We start from the raw sequence: 21,004 nt of genomic DNA on the forward strand, positions 1-21,004 counted from the left end.
CCAGCCTACACCACAGCCACAGCAACCCTGGATCTGAGCTGCATCTGTGACCTACAGCTCACGGCAATGCCGGATCCTTAACCCACTGAGTGATGCTAGGGATCAAACCCATATCCTCATGGATCCTAGTCAGGTTTGCTAACCACTGAGCCACAAAGGGAACTCCTAGCACATATTTTAACACTATGTATCTCACATGGTCTTCACAGCTATGGGAGATTCTAGAGCGGGCACTCGACAGACACAGAAATAATTTTGGAGAGCCTAAAAAAACAGCCCAGTCATACAGCCAGAAAGCTACAGAACTAGGTTAAAACCAGGTCTCCCAACTAGAAATACGGCAGCCTTTACATAAGCACATGTTGCCACAGTGCATATTGCCCACTGCTTTCTGTGATTCAAAACAGGGGCCAGCAAGTACTTGAAAATACCAATTTAGATCAATAATGTCAATGTTTCTCATAAATCTTTCACCCGAGCTATTTAACAGCAGGCAGTTATTTTCTGATGGAGTTTCCTTTCTTTACCTGTGACTAACTCTGATGGGGGTATTAATGGGTCTAACAGTAACAGACAAGTCAAGCACAAAAATAAAGGGAAAGAGGTGATAATTTCCAAGATGGATAATTAGTTCCTGAATGAGTAACACTAAACTACACTAAGACGACAGCAAAGATAGGAACAGCAAACATTATATTCACAGGCTATTTTTATGTTTAAGTTTTATAATTTGTAAGTGAACACTAAGAGATAAGAGCTTTGGCAGAAAACTGACAGAATCACAGTTAATGGCAAAAATAAGTTCTATATGAGGCAAATCCTGAAGGCTGTTTTATATTGCAAATTAAAACACCTTATTGATCAAAAAGATTCAAAACCTACTACTATTAAGGCCTTAAAAGCAACAGAGAATACATATAAGTTTAATTGTTAGGGCCATCTTACCTTCTAAAAATCCTAAGGCCAGATTCATTATGATCCAATATTAGCAGGGTTCCACAGCCTAAGGAGAAAAAAAAAAGTTGAGGTCATGCAGTTGAACCTACTGGGGGACCATGTATGTCAAGTTGGAAGTGTCAAGGACAAAATACCTAATTTCACAGTCACAAATTTCTCCCTAAAGTTATTTGAGACCATATGTACTGTCCTTTCCATTTCTGTCTCTATATATCGTGCTTCAGTCATTAGATATTAAACTCATCATCTCACCTATGCTTAGAATCCAGACACAGCTCTGGTAACAGGGGAGAAATATTTACATGCATACTCGGTGGCCAGGCAGGAAGACAGACGCACAAACCTCCCAAACAGGTGTTATCATCCCTATTTACAGGTGAGAAACCTCAGGTTTATAGACCCACACACTGTGCACCTCCTACAACACTGCACTGCCTCCACAATAAATTAAATCTAAAATACATTCAGCATGGGATTCTAAAACAAAATACCTGGTGGAGTTTACTACATACTTCATGGGAAGGTGCTGAACACAATATATCATTATCTACCAAAGAAAAACTATTTTACTAAAGGATCAGCATTTTTTTTTTGATAGGCAAGAAATAGATTTAATTAGATAAGATGCTTGGGAGAGATGCAAGCGGGCAAAGAGGCTCTGCCAAGGATCAGCATATTTTAAAACTTACATTCGTTACAGGGTTGAAGGGAAAAAAAAACCTTCTATTTAAACATGACTGACTTTTTAAAAAAATCAACTCCTTATAAGGAGTTGTGGGTTTGTTTTGGTTTTTTTTAAGGATTCAATTTAAAATATTACAAACTCGTGAGTCTTCACCCTAACTGGTGGGCAAGTATTGCAAATGTTCTCTCCTTCTGAGTTTTAGAAATCCCTTTTTTTTTTTCAACTGTAGGATTCAAGAAAAAATACTGGAGAACTGACATTATGCAATGAATTGTTTCATAGCATTTCTGTGTATACAAAAGCCCAAATCAAGAATGGAACCCCTAGTCCGGACCAGGGACAATTAACTTGAACCTCTAACTGCCTGAAAATGTACCTATGCCTCCAGAGGCAGCACCAGGCGAGAACAGAACTTGATCAATTTCGTGTTGGCGCTTGTAGGGAAACTCCAAGCGTCTACTCAGGAGCACTGCCCACCCGAATACAGCCTGCGGGGGCTGTGGTCTAATTAGCGGGTACTGGGGTGACCCTGCACACCTTCTTCCAAGTGTTGTGGGTTCCCTGGGACCGGCAGGAGGGGCCACTCGGGTTTAGCCGGCTTCCGGCAGGGCCACGTGTACCTGGCGCCGATGTGGGTAACAGGGGGCGGCGGAGTCGGTGCACTCTGAAGGAATTGGGACTTAGGGCACTAGGTACCTTCCTTCCACGTGCTACTTCCGCACATTAACTGGAAAAGATGATGGACTCGACTCTAGACTAACTCCCCACACCGTACAAAGAAGGACAGGGAACCTGCCAGTTTCTCCGCTTTCCCGGGCGTTCTTTGGTGGCGGCGTCTACAATCGGAAGCGCTTTAGGGCCCCGGGGTAAGCTGGGGCTCGGGTGGAACCCGCCCCCGCCCCGGCGGATCGGCGCGGCCGGGCCTCACCCGCGATGCCGTAGTGCTGCGCGGCGGCGCAGGCCAGGCGGCCCGGCAGATATGGGGAAAACTCTGCTGCGTAGCCGTGGCGGCCGGGCACCCGCAGCGTCCGCACCCCTCCGCTGAGTGCCGTACTCATCCCACCCAAGGCCTCCAGGGAAGCCGGGGCCAACGAAGGCTTTCAGAGTTGGAGGCGAACAGTCCGCACTCGCTAAGAGAGTTAGAGAGACCCAAGAAGACAAGGCGGAAGTGAAGACACCGGGTGCCCTGAATGCTAGATTTCCATTGGTCCGCAAAGGAAAGGGAATTGACTCCGAGCGAGGCCATTTTTGTTTGGGGCAAAACAAATTGCTTGGCGCCCGCTTTGATGGAGTCTACTTGGGAGCAGTGTTTCTAGGTTTTGGTGGTGAGTCTGTCCACTTAAAAAAAAATGCACAACGTGAAAGTTGAAATAAGTTTTATTTGGAGCAAAATTAGAACTTTAAGCCCTGGAGTCGGCATCTCAGGTAGCCCTGAGAAATCGCTCCAAGGAGGTGGGGGGGGGCGGGAGGGGGGAGCAGCCAGGGTATATGAGTTTTTGCATAAAGGGAAGGTAGTAAGAACAAAAGATTTACAGACAAATAGATTTACAGAAAAAGATTTACAGAAAACTAGTTTTTCTGGGAAGATAAAAACATCTGGGCTTACTGGAAGCATTCCTTTGATATGCACCTCAGCTGTGTATTCTTTGTTTCTTTCCTGAGTTCCTTCAGGGCTCACCAGCCCACCCTTGGGAGTGACTTCATTGACTGATGACCTTGACATCTTTTGGCCACCTAACTGTAGACCAGGAGGCAGTATATCGGGTAGCTCTGAAGTACTGCCCCAAAGAGAAAAGGGGAAATATCAAAATATAAAAGAGGGGAAGAGAGGGGTGCATGCAGCCATGCACACATTTTATAAAATTTGCTGCTGGTCTCCTGAGGGTTACTACTAGTCTTGAGGGGCAGACACCACCATGAAGGGTTTTAGTGTTTTTTCTAGATATGAGGAGATGCAAGAATTGGGCTCATGAAATCTTATAAAAATGTCTAACTTCTGAAGACCTGCTCTTCCAGTTTTCCCAGAACACAGAGTGCCTCACTCCTGGTCTCCACCCTGAGCTCTGTTCAGGGCATGCTTGCGGGTCAGTAGCTGCAGTGGCTCACAATTTAATCCAGGTAGAGGCAGATGGCAAGTACCAAACTCCAGCTCAGAATTCTCAAAACTTTTGTTTTTACATATCAGCCTCCATTGTGGGCTGTCTGGTTTTTATTAATTCTTTAAATTTTGAAACACTGCCATCCAGAACTGTGTCCAATGATTATAAATTGAGACAAGTCACATCAAAGTCTGAAACAAGGTAGTGAGTCTCAAAGACAATTGAGACTGTGTTGCCTGCCCAAGGTAACTCCAAGCAAAATTAAATTAGTGGAAGTGAAATTAACAGAAAAGGCATCATAAGCAACTAACTTTTAAAAAATTTTAATTCTCACTGTATTTATTGTATAGTAGTAAGTGCTCAGATGCCACAGCAGATTAAGAAAAACTAAGGCTGGGGAGTTTAGGACACAGCATTTTCACCACTGGGGCCCAATTCAATCAATCTCTGGTCTGGGAACTGAGATCCCACATCAAGCCACTGCGCCACCAAAAAAAAAAAGAAAAAAGAAAGAAAGAAAGAAAGAAAAGCTAGGGCTCATTCATTCCAACAATTTACCAGGCATGAACTATGTAAAAAGTGGCCATATATAACTTATCTGCCAAACTTTGTAGAGTGAGAGTGTGGTTAGTAAGTAAGCCAAGTCAACAGCCACAAACCTAGTCATATAGCCACTTTAACTGTATACCAAGTACAGTGCTAGGTACTTGGGATTCAAAAGCAATAAGATACAGTCCATATCATCACTTTAGTATAATCAACATACCAGAGGTGCTATGAGAAATATATGGATTTTAAAAAGGAATCGTAAGAGCTGGAGGAGAGGAGATGGAGGGAAAGCTTCGGAAAGGAGGTGATGTTTGTGTAAGTGATGACAAGGTTTTCTTTAAATAGACTAGGAGATGGAGGTCATCATAGGAGCAGGAGTAACAGGAGACCTAAAGCAGCCCCATCCATAGCAGAATTTGGCTGCCAGGAAGAAGCCTGGCCCAATGGAAAGGGTATGGTGAAGAATACTGGGTAGAAAGACTAGTTGTTGTACTGCGTCATGAATAGTCTTTTTGTGGTACGAAAATTCGATTTCTACTGTGGTTTAAACAAGGGGAAACCATCAAATTTTCTAATGTGAGAAATCAAACGACCAGGTTTTCATTTTAAAAGATCTTCTGGCAGGAGTTCCCATTGTGGCTCAGCAGATTAAGAGTCTGGCTAGTATCCATCTGGCATTGTCGCAAGCTGCGGCTTATGTCACAGATGTGTCTCAGATCTTACAGTGCTGTGGCTGTGGTGTAGGCCAGCAGGTGCAGCTCCTATTCGACCCCAGCCTGGGAATTTACATATGCCACACATGCAGCCCTAAAAAAGAAAAAAGTAATAAAAAATAAAATATCTGGCAACACAACTGGAGGACAGAGATTGGAGACTGGGAGGCCAGTTAAAAGACTAGCAACAGTTCAGGCAGAAGATAATAAGGATTTAAACAAAGGTAATGGTAATGGGAGTGAAAAGAGTCAAACTCCACAATATTGTGCGATTTACTGCTAGGAGGCCAACCAGGTCCTCACAGTAAATATTTGAAAAAAAATCACCGTGTGCTCCTTTCGGGGGTCGGGGGGGGGGGGTGGTGGGCAGAAAAGGAACGATTTTGAAATAAGCCAGAGGTCAATTCTTAATAAGGCCTGCCCTCAAGGAAAATTAGTTAACCAGAGCCTAACTAACCTGAGAGTTCCCTGTGGTCCTTTTCAGTCCAATCCATCCCTACCCCGGATCAACCACTGACTTCGTTTTCCTGTTAAGGACTCTCTGAAGTTCCAGTACTAGAAACTTATTCCTCTTTGAGTTTTTGTTTTGTTTGTTTTGTTTTGTTTTGTCTTTTTGGGGCTGCAACTTCGGCACATGGAAGTTCCCAGGCTAGGGGTCGAATTGGAGGTGCAGCTGCCAGCCTAGACTACAGCACAGCAATTCAGGATTCGAGATGCCTCTGCCACCGACACCATAGCTCCTGGCAATGCTGGATCCTTAACCCACTGAGCAAGGCGAAGGATCGAACCTGCATCCTCATGGACACGAGTCAGGTTCGTTACCACTGAGCCACGATGGGAACTCCCCTCCCTGAGTTTTTAAATTGATTCCTGGAAGATTCCTCTTTTAAATAAAGTAGGCTATAGAACAAAAGATACTGAATTATAATCTCAATTTTCCCTTTACTTCTCAGTTTTATACTTTCCCTCGATTCTTGTTTCTTCCTATGTAAAATGGAAAAGTTTCAACAGAATCATTTCTAGCTGGGATGTCTTGATAACCAGGTTAGATAAACCAATCTGAATATTTCAAGAGCCAAAGAGTAATTATACATTTATAACTCTGCAGCAGAAGTAAGCCTAAAATTCTAATTTTCTTTGTTTTTAGGCTGAAAATATATGGTTACACTCATTCTCTGATATTGATATGATTAACTGCTTGTGAGTTCATGATGGAAAGCTCATGGAGGAGACAATTTTGAAAAGGTTTGTAGATATTAAACAGGTTGAGCTCTAGGGTTCTTGTGCATTCAAGGGGATAAAAATGAATAGAGTTGTCTGTCATGCACATTTGTTGGGGGTAATTGAAAAAATATGTATGGTAGTTAGATAAAAACTATTGCATCAGTTTGCACCCCAAATTTGATGACTGTACTGTGGTTACATAAGAGAATGCCCTTATTCTTAAGAAATACTTAGGAAATAATGAGGTAAAGAGAAATATAAAAGAATAACTCTTTAAATGGTGCAGAAAAAATAAAGAACATAGACATGCACAATAGAATGATTTTTAAAAGTATAGTTTAAAATGTTTAAAATTTAGTTTAAAAATTTATTTTACTTAGTAAGTAAAATATATATAGGCATTTCATATATTATTATTGTAATTTTTCTAAAAATTTGAAATTACTACAGTTGAAAGATTTTCTTAAATATATGAGAGTTCCCATCGTGGCGCAGTGGAAACAAATCCAACTAGGAACCATGAGGTTGCAGGTTTGATCCCTGGCCTCGCTCAGTGGGTTAAGGATCTGGATCTGCCGTGTGGGTCACAGATGCGGCTTGGATCTGGCGTTGCTGTGGCTGTGGTGTAGGCTTGCAGCCATAGCTCCAATTGGACCCCCTAGCCACATATGCCGCGGGTGCGGCCCTAAAAAGCAAAAAAAAAAAAAAATTTCTTAAATATATGATCAAAGATTTTAATAATTTAGACTTTTCTTTGTCCAGTTCGTTTGAATTGCTAAGAAATGGCTCTAATCTGTTAAGTAACACCCTGAAGGGGGGCTGCAAAAAACTCCCATGCTGATGCCACATAGTCCCTATGGGTGAATCACATACCAGAAATATCTGTTGTGTAATTCTACTGGGCCTCCTGCCTTCTATAAATTTGAGGGCATCTATCCGAGAAGAAAAGCAGAACTTTCCTGCTACTTAAGTCTGGAATGAAAGAGAGCAAATCAAGTGGAAATGTCAATGGGGAAGTCCAGGTCAACTATAATTCCCATTATGACTAAGTGGCATAAAGACTCAGAGTACAGTGACCGAGAGCTGACCTCGGGAGAACTCACAGTCAGATCAGGATTGCTCATTTCCAGGATTCTTTATAAGATTGACTCTGCCATTTGTAAATCTTACTATTTACAATGAACACAAACCTAGGTCACTACATACATTTCATTCTTCCAGATAAATATGCAGCACAGCATGTTTCTCAGGTCTGCATAAGTGTTTATATATTCTTAAGAAATGTAAGTTCAGATAGAGAAACAACTTACCAAGTACAAAGAGAAGGTACATGATCATTTTATTTATTTATTTATTGGTTTTTTGTCTTTTTGCCTTTTCTAGGGCTGCTTCTGCGGCATACGGAGGTTCCCAGGCTAGGGGTCGAATCAAAGCTGTAGCCACCGGCCTACGCCAGAGCCACAGCAATGAGGGATCTGAACCTCGGCTGCAACTTACACACAGCTCATGGCAACACCGGATCCCTAACCCACTGAGCAAGGCCAGGGATCGAACCCGCAACCTCACGGTTCCTAGTTGGATTCGTCAACCACTGCGCCACAACAGGAACTCCTACATGATCATTTTAAATATGAGTGTCAGACTAAAAATCTTGTATGTTCATTAGCTGCCTTGGATTTCTTAGGTCTGGAAAATAGCGTATTCTTCAAAGGCTACCAATTTTCATTAACTGGGAAGTAGAAACAACATTGATTTCCTTCAAACCTGTTCAAAAGGCAGGCATACTTTGAAGTGAAAAAAAGAGAAATATTAGAAGTTGTCTGGCATTCTTCTCATAGCCCCTGGGCTCCCTAATATTTTATACTACAGCATTATTCACAGTAAAAAAAAAAAAAAAAAAAAAAGTCACTACATTATGAGTTAATTCATTGCAAATAATGATGAATACAAATTTATCTCATGTTATGGACCATATGATTTTGAGCAAATAATGTATCTCTTTGAGCTTCAGTTTTGTTATTAAATAGAACTTCTTTAGAAAGGCAAGCAGAGCAGTAAGAGATATGGAAACCATATGACTTAGAGAATGGTTAAGGGAAATGAGGTACCAGTACACACCTAAAAGATTGACCAAAATCCAGAACATTGACCACACCAAATGTTGATGAGGATGTGGAGCAGCAGGAACTCTTATCAATTGCTGGTAGAATTGCAAAATAGTACAGACATTTTGGAAGATAGTTTGATGGTTTCTTAAAAAACTAAGCACACTTTTACTATACAGTCCAGCAGTTTCTCTCCTTAGTATTTACCCTCAGAAGTTGACATCGTATGTCCACACGAAAACCTGCGCACAGGTGTTTATAGCAGCTGTATTCATAGATGCCCAAACTTGGAAGTAGCCAAGGTGTCTTTCAATAGGTGAATAGATAGTTTAGCTGTGGTACATGAAGACAATGGAATATTTTTCAGCACTAAAAATAATGAGCTATCGAGTCATGAAAAGATACGGAGGGACTATATATATGTATTACGGAGTGAAAGACACATTCTGGAAAGGCTACATACTGCATGATTCAAACTATAGCATTCTGAAGAAAGCAAAATTACGGAGACAGAAGGAAGATCAATGAATGCCAGGGAAGGGGAAGGTTAGGGAGGGGGCGGTTAGCAGAGATGACTAGGCAGAGCACAGAGGACTTCTGGTGCAGTGAAAATATTCTGTAGGATATCATAATGATGGATATATATCATTATACATTTGTCCAAACCCATAGAATGTACAATAACAAGACTAAACCTGATGTAAACCATGGACTTTGGGTGACGATGATGATGTATCAGTGTAGGTTCAACAATTGTAACAAATACCACTGTGGTGTGAGATATTGATGGTGCATGTCATGGGGGCAGGAGACGTATAGGAAATCTCTGTACCTTCCCTTCAGTTTTGCTGTGAACCTAAAACTGGTCTAAAAAATGCTCTAAATTTTACAAAAAGTCTGATGCATTAAAAACAAACTTGAATGGCAATTAATGTCCTTAGGTAAATTGAAGTTTTAAAATTTAATTTTATTCTCCACTACCCTTGAGGGAGAAAACTTTCAAAAAGCTAAAAAGGAAAATAAAATCACCCCTCCCCCATTTCACTAACAGGATTGCCTACAGATTTCTTCTGAAAGATTCTTTTGTTCCCTACACCCACTAACTTTTCTGGGTGTTCTTTAATGCTGCCCCCTACGCAGGAAAAGTCTTTGCTTTCTTAACCCACAAGCTAACTCTCTGTCCTCTTTCAAATTCTCCCTCAAGATCATGCTTGGAGAAATTCTAACTCATTTCTAAAACTTTACTTACAAAAGAGGGTACATCTAATATCATTTATAAGAATTGTCATTGCTTTTCTTGTCTTTTTTTTAGTGCGTTATACAGGTCATATCCTTTTTGTGACTTTTTTTTTTTTTTTTTTTGGCTCTTTTCTAGGGCCGCACTCAGGGCATATGGAAGTTCCCAGGCTAGGGTTCGAATCGGAGCTACAGCTACAGCTGCCAGCCACAGCTGCCAGCCACAGCAACACCAGATCTGAGCCCTATCTGTGACCTACACCACAGCTAATGGCAGCACAGGATTCCAGACCCACTGAGTGAGGCCAGGGATCGAACCTGCATCCTCATGGATACTAGTCAGATTCATTTCCGCTGTGCCACAACAGGAACTCCGTTTTGTGACAGATTTAATGAACTAAGTATTTATAAGGATAATGATTATTAAGGTTTTTTTTTTTCTTTTAATGGAGACAGCATTGGATTGAATGTCAGTAGTCTCTCTTGTTTGGGGATACAGTGCTTTAAATTTTGGTCCTCTCTTTCTCATGTGTAAAATAAGTGGAATAGATTCTGACCTCTTTTATTTTCTTTTTTTTTTTCTTTTTTCTTTTTAGGGCCACAGCTGTGGCACATGGAAGTTCCCAGGCTAGGGGTCGAATCAAGAGCTGCAACTGCTGACCTACACCACAGACACAGCAACACCAGATCCAGGCTGTGTCTGTGACCTATACCACAGTTCATGGCAGGCAACGTTGGATCTTTAACCCACTGAGCAATGCCAGGGATTGAACCCACATCCTCATGTATACTGGTTGGGTTCATAACCCACTGAGCCTCAATGGAAACTCCCAATTCTGACCTCTTAATATAATGACTCCAAGGCTTATTATGAAGAAAAGTTATTGTAATTGAAGGTTTTTTTATTCAAAGTAAGACCACCATAAACCTGTAGCCATACTTTATCCCAAAACTTAGATTCTGTATTTCATAGACAACAGAACAACATTTCCTGTTAGAGGTGAGTTGATTTTAGGTAGTGTGACAACCCAAAGCTTAATTCAGAAAGTAGATGTTGCTGAAATCATGCTCCTCAAGAGGTAGATATAGTGATGGCCAAAAAGCACATGAAAAAATGCTCAACATCACCAATTAATAAAGAAATGCAAATCAAAACCACAATGAGGTATCATCTCACACCAGTCGGGATGGCCATCATCAAAAAGTCACAAGCAGGAATTCCTTTGTGGCACAGTGGGTTATAGATCTGGCATTCTCACTGCAGCAGTTCAGGTGGCTGCTATGGTGCAGGTTCAATCCCTGGCCCAGGAACTTCCACATGCCTGGGTGCAGCCAAAAAAGTCTGCAAACAATAAATGCTGGAGATAATGCAGAGTAAAGGGAACCCTCCTACACTATTGGTGGGAATGTATATTGGTACAATCACTATGGAAAACAGTATGAAGGTCTTTAAAAAACCAAATATAGAACTACCATATGACCCAACAATCCCACTCTTGGAAATCTATCCCAAGAAAACCATAATTTGAAAAGATACATGTACCCCAATGGTCATTGCAGCACTATGTACAATAGCCAAGATATGGAAGCAACCTAAATGTCCAGGGACAAAGGAATAGATAAAGATGATATGGTACATATACACAATGGAATATTACTCAGCCATAAAAAAGAATGAAATAATGCCATTTGCAGCAACATGGATGGACCTAGAGATTATCATACTAAGAGAAGTTAGAGAAGGACAAATATTATATGATATCACTTAGATGTGGAATCTAATAAAAATGATACAAAAGAACTCGTTTATGAAACAAACAAACTCACAGATTTCAAAATAAAACTTGTGGTTACCAAAGGGGAAACCAGGGTCAGGGGAGGGGACGAATAAATTGGGAGGATGGGATTAACACATACACACAACCATATGTAAAATAGATAAGTAACAAGGACCTACGGTAGTACAGGGAGATCTACTCAGTGTTCTGTAATAACCTATACAGGGATGAAAGAATGGATATATGTATTTGTATAACTGACTCATTCTGCTGTATATCCGAAACTAATACTACAATAAATTTTTTAAAAAGAGGTAGAAATAGTGCCACAAAATTGAGACATAAAATGGCCTTGAATTGGTTTTCTTTAAATTCTTGCTACTTATTTTTAAGATCTTCATTCCAAATTTTAAAAATATGCAGACATTTTCTTGTGTGTATGCATTACAATTGAAAAAAATACATGTAAAAAGTAGTCAAAGTGTACAGTGAGAAGCAGTCTCCTTCTCACTCTTTTTCAATGCCCATCCTCAGAGAGAGATGTATTGTTTACAAAAAAAAAAAGGAAAGTGCAGAACAGGGCTTTACTATGCCACCATTTGTGTTTTCAAAATGTATGAATGTGTGTATATGTCCTACTATTAAATTCATAGAATATCTCTAAAAAGAAACACAAGGAAACTGATAATAGTGGTTGCCACTGGGAAGAAAGAATGGAACCAGTAGGAGACAAGATGGAATCAAGATTTACTAGTTATTGGATACTTTTTTTATCTTTTTTTTTTTTTTTTTTTTTTTTTTTTTTTTTGTCTCTGCCTTTTCTAGGGCTGCTCCCTCGACATATGGAGGTTCCCAGGCTAGGGGTCTAATCAGAGCTGTAGGTGCCGGCCTACACCACAGCCACAGCAATGCCAGATCCGAGCCTCGTCTGTGACTTATACCACAGCTCATCCCAACACCGGATCTGTAACCCACTGAGCAAGGCCAGGGATCGAACCCGCAACCTCATGGTTCCTGGTCTGATTTGTTTCCACTGCGCCACAACGGGAACTCGTTTTTTTTTAAATTATTATTATTAATTTATTTAGTCTTTTTATCTGTTATTACATATGTAAAAATCTAAAATAATTGATACTCAAAAAATAAAATCTTTTTCTCATATAAAATGTCCAGATTTAGTCAATTCAAGGTCCAGAGCCACGTCTGCAACCTACACTACAGCTCATGGCAACGCTGGATCCTTAACCCACTGTGGAAGGCCAGGGATCTAACCCGCAACCTCATGGTTCCTAGTCAGATTCGTTAACCACTGAGCCATGACGGGAACGCCTATCTTTTAATTTTATACCATATGCAACTATAAGTTTAAAATTCCCACAATATATCTTGAGACCATTCCATAGCCACACATAGTTTTATCCCATGCTTTTTAACCATTCAGACATTCTTAATAATATTGCTGAGCTCAGGCTTTGGAACCAAGCAGATCTAGGTTGAAATCCAGGCTCTATCACTATAAGTTCAGCTGTGGGCAAAGCACTTCATTTCAATTTCCTTCTCTGTAAATGGTTGTAATAATACCCTTAAGGGCTGTTGTAAAGATTTAATGAGCGAATTATGCAGAGGACCTGGTATTATGCCAGGCAAGTAGTAAATGCTCAGTAAAGTTTAAATTTCTTTCTCCCTTGGCTTTTTAGTTATTTGAAAAAGTTTACTAAATGCCTATATTAGAATATTATTTTGTTATTATTGCTTTTAATTATTGCTCTCTTTGTTTTTGTGGTAGTCTTCTGCTCTTAAGAAATAAACACTGAAGGAGTTCCTGTTGTGGCGCAGCAGAAACAAATCCAACTAGTAACCATGAGGTTACAGGTTCAATCCCTGGCCTCCCTTAGTGGGTTAAGGATCTGGCTTTGTTGTGAGCTGTGGTGTAGGTTGCAGATATGACTGGAGTCTGGTGTGGCTGTGGCTGTGGTGTAGGCTGATGGCTATGGCTCCGATTTAACCCCTAGCCTGGGAACTTCCATATGCTGTGGATGCAGCCCTAAAAAGCAAAAAAAAAAAGAAGAAAGAAAGAGATACTGAAAAGTAAGTATTAAAAGGGCTAAGATCGTGTATCCCCTGAAAGGAAGCTTGGTTTTTTTTTTTTTTTTTTTTTTTTTCAGGTAGTTAAATGAGGAAAATGAGAGCATGGAGGAGTTAACCAGTCTTCTGGTCAACCAAGCTATCCACTTTGAATAATTTAGACCCCAAATGAGGAAGCTCTTTGAGACATTAACATACAGCATGAGTAATTTGTCTACTGTGTTGCCGTAAATATGGAGAAATGGATTCTAGAACAGGGCTGTCTGTGTTACTTTTTGTGATGGTCTGAATTGTGCCCGCTTTACCCCCAGTTTATATACTGAAGCCCCAAGCCCCAGTGTGACCATATTTGGAGATAGAGTCTTTAGGGAGGTGATTAAGGTTAAATGACATCGCAAGGGCGGGGACCTAATCCAAAGGAACTGGAGTCCTTCTAAGAAGAGGAAAAGACATCAGAGTAGGAGTGTACCCAGAGTGGCCAGGAGGAGACCTCTCAGCAGAAACCACATTTGCCAGTGCCTTGATCATGGACTTCTGGTCTCCAGAACTGTGTGAACATAAATGGCTGTTGTTTAAGCCACGCACTCTGAGGTGTCTTGTTAGGCAACCTGAGTAGACTAGTACTGTAGGAATTTTCCCCCAGCTCAGGACACGTGGAAAAGGTGCTGTTGCTTTTGTTAATATGTATGCCTGTCTTCAATAAAAAGTGTTTCTAAGATTAAAAAAAAAAAGGTATAGATAGTACAAATTCAGAATCCTTTTAAGAAGTGATTTAGTGATTATTCTAGCAGTTAAAGAAAATGCTATGACAGTAATTGAATTTTTTTTTTTTTTTTTTTTTTTGTCTTTCCTAAGGCCACACCCGTGGCATATGGAGGTTCCCAGGCTAGGGGTCTGATCAGAGCTGCAGCCGCCAGCTTACGCCACAGCCATAGCAACATGGGATCTGAGCCACGTCTGCGACCTACACCACAGCCCATGGCGACGCCGGATCCTTAACTCACTGAGCAAGGCCAGGGATCAAACCCCCAACCTCATGGTTTCTAGTCGAATTTGTTAACCACTGCACCACGACGGGAACTCGAATTTTTTTTTTTTTTAAATGACCACACCTGCAACGTATGGAGGTTCCCAGACCAAGGGTCAAATCAGAGCTGCAGCTGGGGCCAACAACACAGCCATGCTAACAGCAGATTTGAGTGGCATCTGTGACCTACACCACACTTTTGGATCCTTAACCCACTGAGTGAGGCCAGAAATTGAACCTCATTTTCAGGAGACATTAGGTCCTTAACCCACTGAGCCACAGTATGAAGTCCACTGATAGAACTTAATCACCTTCATTTTACAAATTAGGAAATTCAGGCCAAAAGGAAGGAAGTGAGCTCTTTCACAACTGAGCCAGAACTGAGCGTAATTCAGGTGCCCAGAGCTCTTGCCAGTACACCCACATCATACTGAAGATTAAAATATATGTGACAAGGACTGTTGTTTATCCAATGTCCATTCTGTCCTTCTTCCCTGGTAACAAACCCCCTAAATTGTTGGCTGCATATATGTGCTCAGGTTTAAAGTTAGCATCCAGGCTACCTGACAGATCTCTCTTCTCTTAAGTGGATATAGCTGGGTGAAGCTTCTAGGAAAGCTATTTTAAAAGAGCTGATTAGTGTGAAGTCAGGCTCTTTCACCTGCACTCCCCTCCTTCCGGCTGCCTGCAGTACGGACATGATGGCTGGACTTCATCAGCCACTTTCTGATTATAAGGTGATCCTGAGCATGAAAGCTATGAGATATGACTGAGAAAGAACAAATATTAAAGGAGTCATGATCCTAGGTGATAATGGAGCCACCCGTGGAGCCTTGGATTGATTAATCTGGACATATTTTATATGAGAAAAAGATTATATTTTTGAGTATCAATTATTTTAGATTTTTACATATGTAATAACTGGATTAAAAAACTAAATTTTTTTTTTAAAAATGGAGTTCCCGTTGTGGCGCAGTGAAAACAAATCAGACCAGGAACCATGAGGTTGCTGGTTCTATCCCTGGCCTTCCTCAGTGGGTTAAGGATCTGGTGTTGCCATGAGCTGTGGTGTAGGTCACAGAGTCGACTCAGATCTGGTGTTGCTGTGGCTGTGGTGTAGGCCGGCAGCTACAGCTCCGATTAGACCCCTAGCCTGGGAACCTCCATGTGCCGCGGGTGCGGCCCTAAAAAGGCACAATTATTTTAAAGAAATAATTTTTTAAAATAATTGGAGTATTTGTTCCATGAAGACAGGAATCTTTGCCCATTATGTTCACTGGTATATCCCTGGTACCCAGCATAAGCATTCAGGAAATATTGTTATTTAGTGACTGCAGCATAATACAAGCCCAAACTTTCACTGTAGTTTTTGTAATCGTGCAAAGAGTAAACTAGGAAAATGCTGGGGTTTTTTGCAACACTAAAGAGAAGTTAATAAAATATTAATGTGCACAAACACAAAACAGCTGGAAACTTGGCCAGGAGTGGCGCAAAAAGATTTATCCGGTCTAAGCTTTAAATGATGTGGTCTCTCTGGAAAGGATAAAGGCTGGTTCCAGCTGGGGTAAATTGTTTATGATCATCCTGACCATGGAAAAAATTCTAAGGAGCTCTGAGATACTAGCCACTCCTTCCCTAGCAACACATGACTATAGCATTGTGAAGTATTTCATCCCATAGGCTAGGTTTTCTGGAATAAAAACAGTTAAATATATAAATAAATAAACCACACTCCTACACTGGATTTTAGGCACCTCAAAGTCAAGTTCAGGTCTAAATTATTTGTCCAGAATCTTAAAGAATGCTCAGTGTACAGTAAGTCTTCAATAAATGACAACTCGAGTTGAATTGGAAAATTAAGGGAGTTCCCATTGTGGCTCAGTGGTAATGAACCCAACTAGTATCCATGAGGACGTGAGTTCAATCCCTGGCCTTGATCAGTGGGTTAAGGATCTGGCATTGCCGTGAGCTGTGGTGTAGGCCAGCGGCTACAGCTCTGATTTGACCCCTAGCCTGGAAACTTCCATAGGCCACAGGTGTGGCTCTAAAAAGACAAAAATAAAAGAAAATTAACGCATAGGAGACATGAAGTATTTATCTTCTCTGCTCTCTCCCCTCCCTTCTCTTCACACTCCTCCCCACTCCCCACACCTGTACTCTCCAAGTGGCGCCCAGGTCTGCTAGGGGTATCGATGGAAATAGAGTTAAGGACCACGTGAAATGTATTGCCTGGGATCTTTTAAATTAATTATTTGAAGATTCCTCTTTTATTTTTTATTTTATTTTATTTTATTTTTTGCCACATCTGCGGCATGCAGACATTCCCAGTCCAGGGATTGAATCTGAGCCACAACTGTGATCTGAACATCCTCAGGTCCTTAACTCACTGTGCCACAGTGGGAACTCTGAAGATTCTTTTAAATGCCAGGAAACTATGGGACAAAGAATACTGAGTTTTAATCTCAACTTGCTCTTTAATTCTCAATTCCATACCTTCCCTAGATTTTTATTTCTTCCTATATAAAGGAAAAAGTTTTGACTGGATCACTCATTTCTAGCTAGGAGGTCTTGAAGACTCTAACAAGGTTAGAGATGTTTTAATCTAAATATTTCAAAAGCCAAACAGGAATTGCACATTCGTAGACTCTTCAGCAAAGGCCAGACTAAAATTCTAATTTTCTTCATTTTTTGGCCGAGATGATATGAATGAAGTTGATATAAACTCCTAATTAACTGCTTATGAAATCATTACATTTCTGGGGATCACGGAGGAAAAATTTTGAAACGTTTTATAGGTATTAAATAGGTCATTCTCTAAGGTTCTGCACAGCCAAGACTAACCCACAGAGCTGCTCTGTCAGGCACTCCTTATTGTGACTCTTCTTGCAGCTTTATTGGAGTCTAATTGATAAATAGAAATTGTGTGTGTTTATACATGCTTTGCTATAGTATACATTGTGAAATGATCTCCACAATCAAACTAGTTAACAACATATCCATCTCTCACACTGTGTGTGTGTGTGTGTGTGTGTGTGCGTGCACACGCATGTGTGAACACTTAAGATCTATCCTCCTAGCACATTTCAAGTATACAATACAGTATTGTCAACCATAGTCACCATGTTGCACAATAGGTCTCCAGAACTATTCATCTTGCATAACCAAAACTTTGCATCCTTTGACCAACATTTCCCCATTTCCCCTGCCCTGGCCCCTGGCAACTACCATTCTGCACTGTGCTTCTACGAGTTCAACTACTTTAGATTCTACATATGAGTGAGATCATGCAGTATTTGTCTTTCTGTGTCTGGTTTATTTCATTTAGCATGGCATAGCAAATCACAGGCTTGCTCTCTTCTTAAAGGCCGAATAATATTCAGGTCATTTAAGGCCCAGCAGAGAGACCATTTTCAGCACTTGGAACACTTAGAGCATCAGCTGAACTTACAAAGAGCTCTCTTTAGTGTTATGCTTGTCCACTATCTGTCCGCATCATTATTTCAGAGCACTAGGTTTTTCACAGTAAGATAGAAAATGTTTTCATCTAAACATTCATTAAATCTCAGAGTTGTGGGAGTTCCCATCATAGCTCAGTGGTTAATGAATCCGACTAGGAACCATGAGGTTGCGGGTTCGATCCCTGCCCTTGCTCAGTGGGTTAAGGATCTGGCATTGCCGTGAGCTGTGGTGTAGGTCTCAGACATGGCTCAGATCTGGCATTGCTTTGGCTCTGGTGTAGGCTGGCGTCTATCGCTCTGATTAGACCCCTAGCCCGGGAACCTCCATATGCCTCAGGCAGCGGCCCTAGGAAAGGCAAAAAGACAATAAATAAATAAATAAATCTCAGAGTTGTGTAACTTATAAACTTGGCCAATGCCGTGGAAGACTAAAATAATGTAGGTGGATATGCCTAGATGTCGGGTTTCTGTAAGGATCTACAATTATATTTAAATTGTTTTGCTTTTATAGCTGCTGTGGCAACCTCATCCAGACTGCAAATATTTACCAGCCCACCTCTTTTTTGAAACTAGTTCATCTTTCCCAAGGAGATGGTCAGGAAGTAAAATAATTGGAAATACATTATCCTAGGAAAATGAACAGGTTGCTATGTTTAAGGCTGCACATGGCAGTTATAGGAAACAATTCCAAAAAAGGACAGAACCTTTCTTTTTTCCTTTTAGTTCTGCGCAGCATTGTACTGGGCACATGGTAAGGCTTTACTCAATTTTTGCTGGAGGGTAGCGTAATCATCATTTAAACACCTTAATATTATCTCCAAATGTGATGGATACTTGGACTTATATACTTTAAACGCCCTTCAGGCTCTGAGAGTCCATAATTGCCAGTATTACTTATTGTATATCACTCACCACTTATTATTTTAGTTATACTTTTCTGTTATAAGTTTCAAAATCTTGTAGGAATGCAAAATGATGGCATCAATGTGCAAAATAGCATAGCATTTCCTCAAAAAATTAAAGGATTGCCCAGCCATTCCAATTCTGGGTGTATACCCAAAAGAATTGAGAGCAAGAACTCAACAGGTATTCGCACACCCATGTTCACTGCAGCATTATTCACAACAGCAAAAAGGTGGAAGCAACTCAAGTGTTCATAAATCGAGGAATGACTGAAAAAAAGGCAGTATATACATGTAATGGAATACTATTTAGCCTTAAAAAGGAAGGGGATTCTGACACAAGTTACTACATGGTTGAATATGGAGAACTTTATGCTAAGTGAAATAAGCCAGCCACAAAAGGACAAATATTGTATGATTTCATTTATATGAAGCACCTAGAGAAATCGAATTCATAGGGACAGAAAGTAGAATGGTGGTTGTCAGGGGTGAGAGGAGGGGGGACTAGAGTGTTAGTGTTTAATGGGTATGGAGTTTCAATATGGGAAGATTAGAAAGTTCAGGATATGGATGCCAGTGATGGTTGCACAACAATATAAATGTGCTTAATGCCACTGAACTGTACACTTAAAAATGGTTAGAAGGGGAAGTTTCTGTTGTGTCTCAGTGAGTTACAAACCCAACTAGGATCCATGAAGATGCAGGTTCCATCCCTGGCCCCACTCAGTGGGTTAAGGATCCAGTGTTGTCACTGCTGTGGCTTGGGTTGGATCCCTGGCCCAGGAACTTCTGCATACCATGGGCATGCCCCCCAAAATGGTTAGAATGATAAGCTTTATGATATATGCATTTTACCATAAAAAGATTTCAGAATCTTAACAAGAATATTGATCTACAACATATATTTTATGTAGAAAGAAAAGCAAAAATCTGTGAGGGATTGACATAATTTGAACATAGAAAATGCATTTAATCATTTTTCTTGTCTTCTGGAAGGACAGAGCTTTTAAGAGCATAGGACTTCAGAATCAGGGATTTGGGACTGACTCAGGCCTTGGACTTTTTACTTGTTTAATGAGGAGAGTCTGACATCTATTTGTCCACTTTGAGTTCTGAGCGGGATTAACATTTTAGGTGAGCTGCACATGTAATGACAGACTTTTGATTATCCACTAGATAAATGGAGTAAATGGATGGGTTTATCCCTTAAATGGATATTGGCTCAAATGGATAAATGGCTGGATAATGAGTGCTCCTTCTGTAGGCTCAAATCAATAAAACAATCTGGGTATGATAAGTTGGCCTCCTGAAGTCTCCATAATGATAAAATTTCCCCCAAAGAGTTGTTGTAATGATTAAATGAGGTAACATGGGTAATTATAAACACTCATTTAGAAGAGGCTATTATTTTAGTTGTGTGTTTTCTAGCCTAGCTCAAGTACTAACCTTAATTTCTCAAGGTATATTAATTCCCATTTAGGTCTTAATTCTTTCCCTTAATATTTTTCATCCTTTCCAAGGAATGGGGTTTCCCATTGCTGTTAGGATTTTGCCCAGTGTTTCATTCATGTGTTCCATGGAAAGAATTTAGAAAAATTATGAATGCCATGCAAGTTTTAAGTTGCCTTCTGGAATATTTTCTCAAAAGTTTAAATAGCTGCAAATGATGTAATTTCAAGCTTATTGAAAAATAATGTTATTTTAAAATTCAAAATATTTTGTCATTTCTAAGTATGTCCAATGGATTCTAAAAAGAAAAAATAGCCATTTGATTCACAATTACTCTATACATTACCTAGTGCTATGTAACAAATTGTCCCTAAACTAAGCAATTGAAGACAAACCATTTGTTTTCTCATAGAGTCTCTGGAGCAGATCACTCAAGATCTCTAACAAGATCGAAATCTGGGGTTCAGCCTGTGCTCCAGTCTCATTTAAAGGCTTGACTAAGCCATCAACAGATGAATGGGTGAAGAAGATGTGGTATAAGTATGCAATGGAATACTCTTCAGCCATAAAAAAGAATGAAACAATGCCATTTGCAGCAACATGGATGGACCTAGAGATTATCATACTAAGTGAAGTAAGTCAGAAGAGAAAGAAAAATACCACATGATATCACTTATTTATGGAATCTAAAATAGGACACAATGAACATATTTACAGAACAGAAACAGACTCACAGA

General features: G+C 40.3%; 2 protein-coding genes and 1 long non-coding RNA gene across 9 annotated transcripts in view; 1 reads left to right on the forward strand and 2 right to left on the reverse strand.

The window, feature by feature from the left end:
* PEX7 (peroxisomal biogenesis factor 7) overlaps window positions 1–2,793 on the reverse strand; it is an 88,663-nt gene extending 85,870 nt beyond the window's left edge. For 2 of the 3 annotated variants that reach the window (XM_021087521.2, XM_084955471.1), the window contains exons 1-2: window positions 2,571–2,793; window positions 946–1,003 (exon numbers count right to left, since the gene is read on the reverse strand). In XM_021087521.2, coding sequence (XP_020943180.1) covers window positions 946–1,003; window positions 2,571–2,700 — 188 coding nt within the window. In that variant the 5' untranslated portion in view covers window positions 2,701–2,793. Of the gene's footprint in view, window positions 1–945; window positions 1,004–2,434 lie in introns of all 3 variants that reach the window. The other variant, XM_084955480.1, reaches the window with a different exon arrangement.
* The window catches only part of LOC146405986 (uncharacterized), a 436,419-nt gene that overhangs the window by 372,380 nt on the left and 43,035 nt on the right, over window positions 1–21,004 (reverse strand). The window lies entirely within an intron of this gene.
* Window positions 2,899–21,004, forward strand: part of MAP3K5 (mitogen-activated protein kinase kinase kinase 5) — a 254,320-nt gene continuing 236,214 nt past the window's right edge. For 3 of the 5 annotated variants that reach the window (XM_085025224.1, XM_085025215.1, XM_085025234.1), the window contains exons 1-2: window positions 2,899–2,967; window positions 20,680–20,901. The gene's annotated coding sequence lies outside the window, so the exon portion shown is untranslated. Of the gene's footprint in view, window positions 2,968–6,150; window positions 6,249–13,358; window positions 13,435–20,679; window positions 20,902–21,004 lie in introns of all 5 variants that reach the window. The other 2 variants (XM_085025230.1, XM_085025204.1) reach the window with 2 other exon arrangements.

Source organism: Sus scrofa, chromosome 1 (assembly GCF_054392235.1).
Source record: "Sus scrofa isolate SSC_HxYL_T2T_F1_AM1 chromosome 1, Sscrofa_HxYL_maternal_Yorkshire_Landrace_v2.0, whole genome shotgun sequence".
NCBI classification, from domain to species: Eukaryota; Metazoa; Chordata; class Mammalia; order Artiodactyla; family Suidae; genus Sus; species Sus scrofa.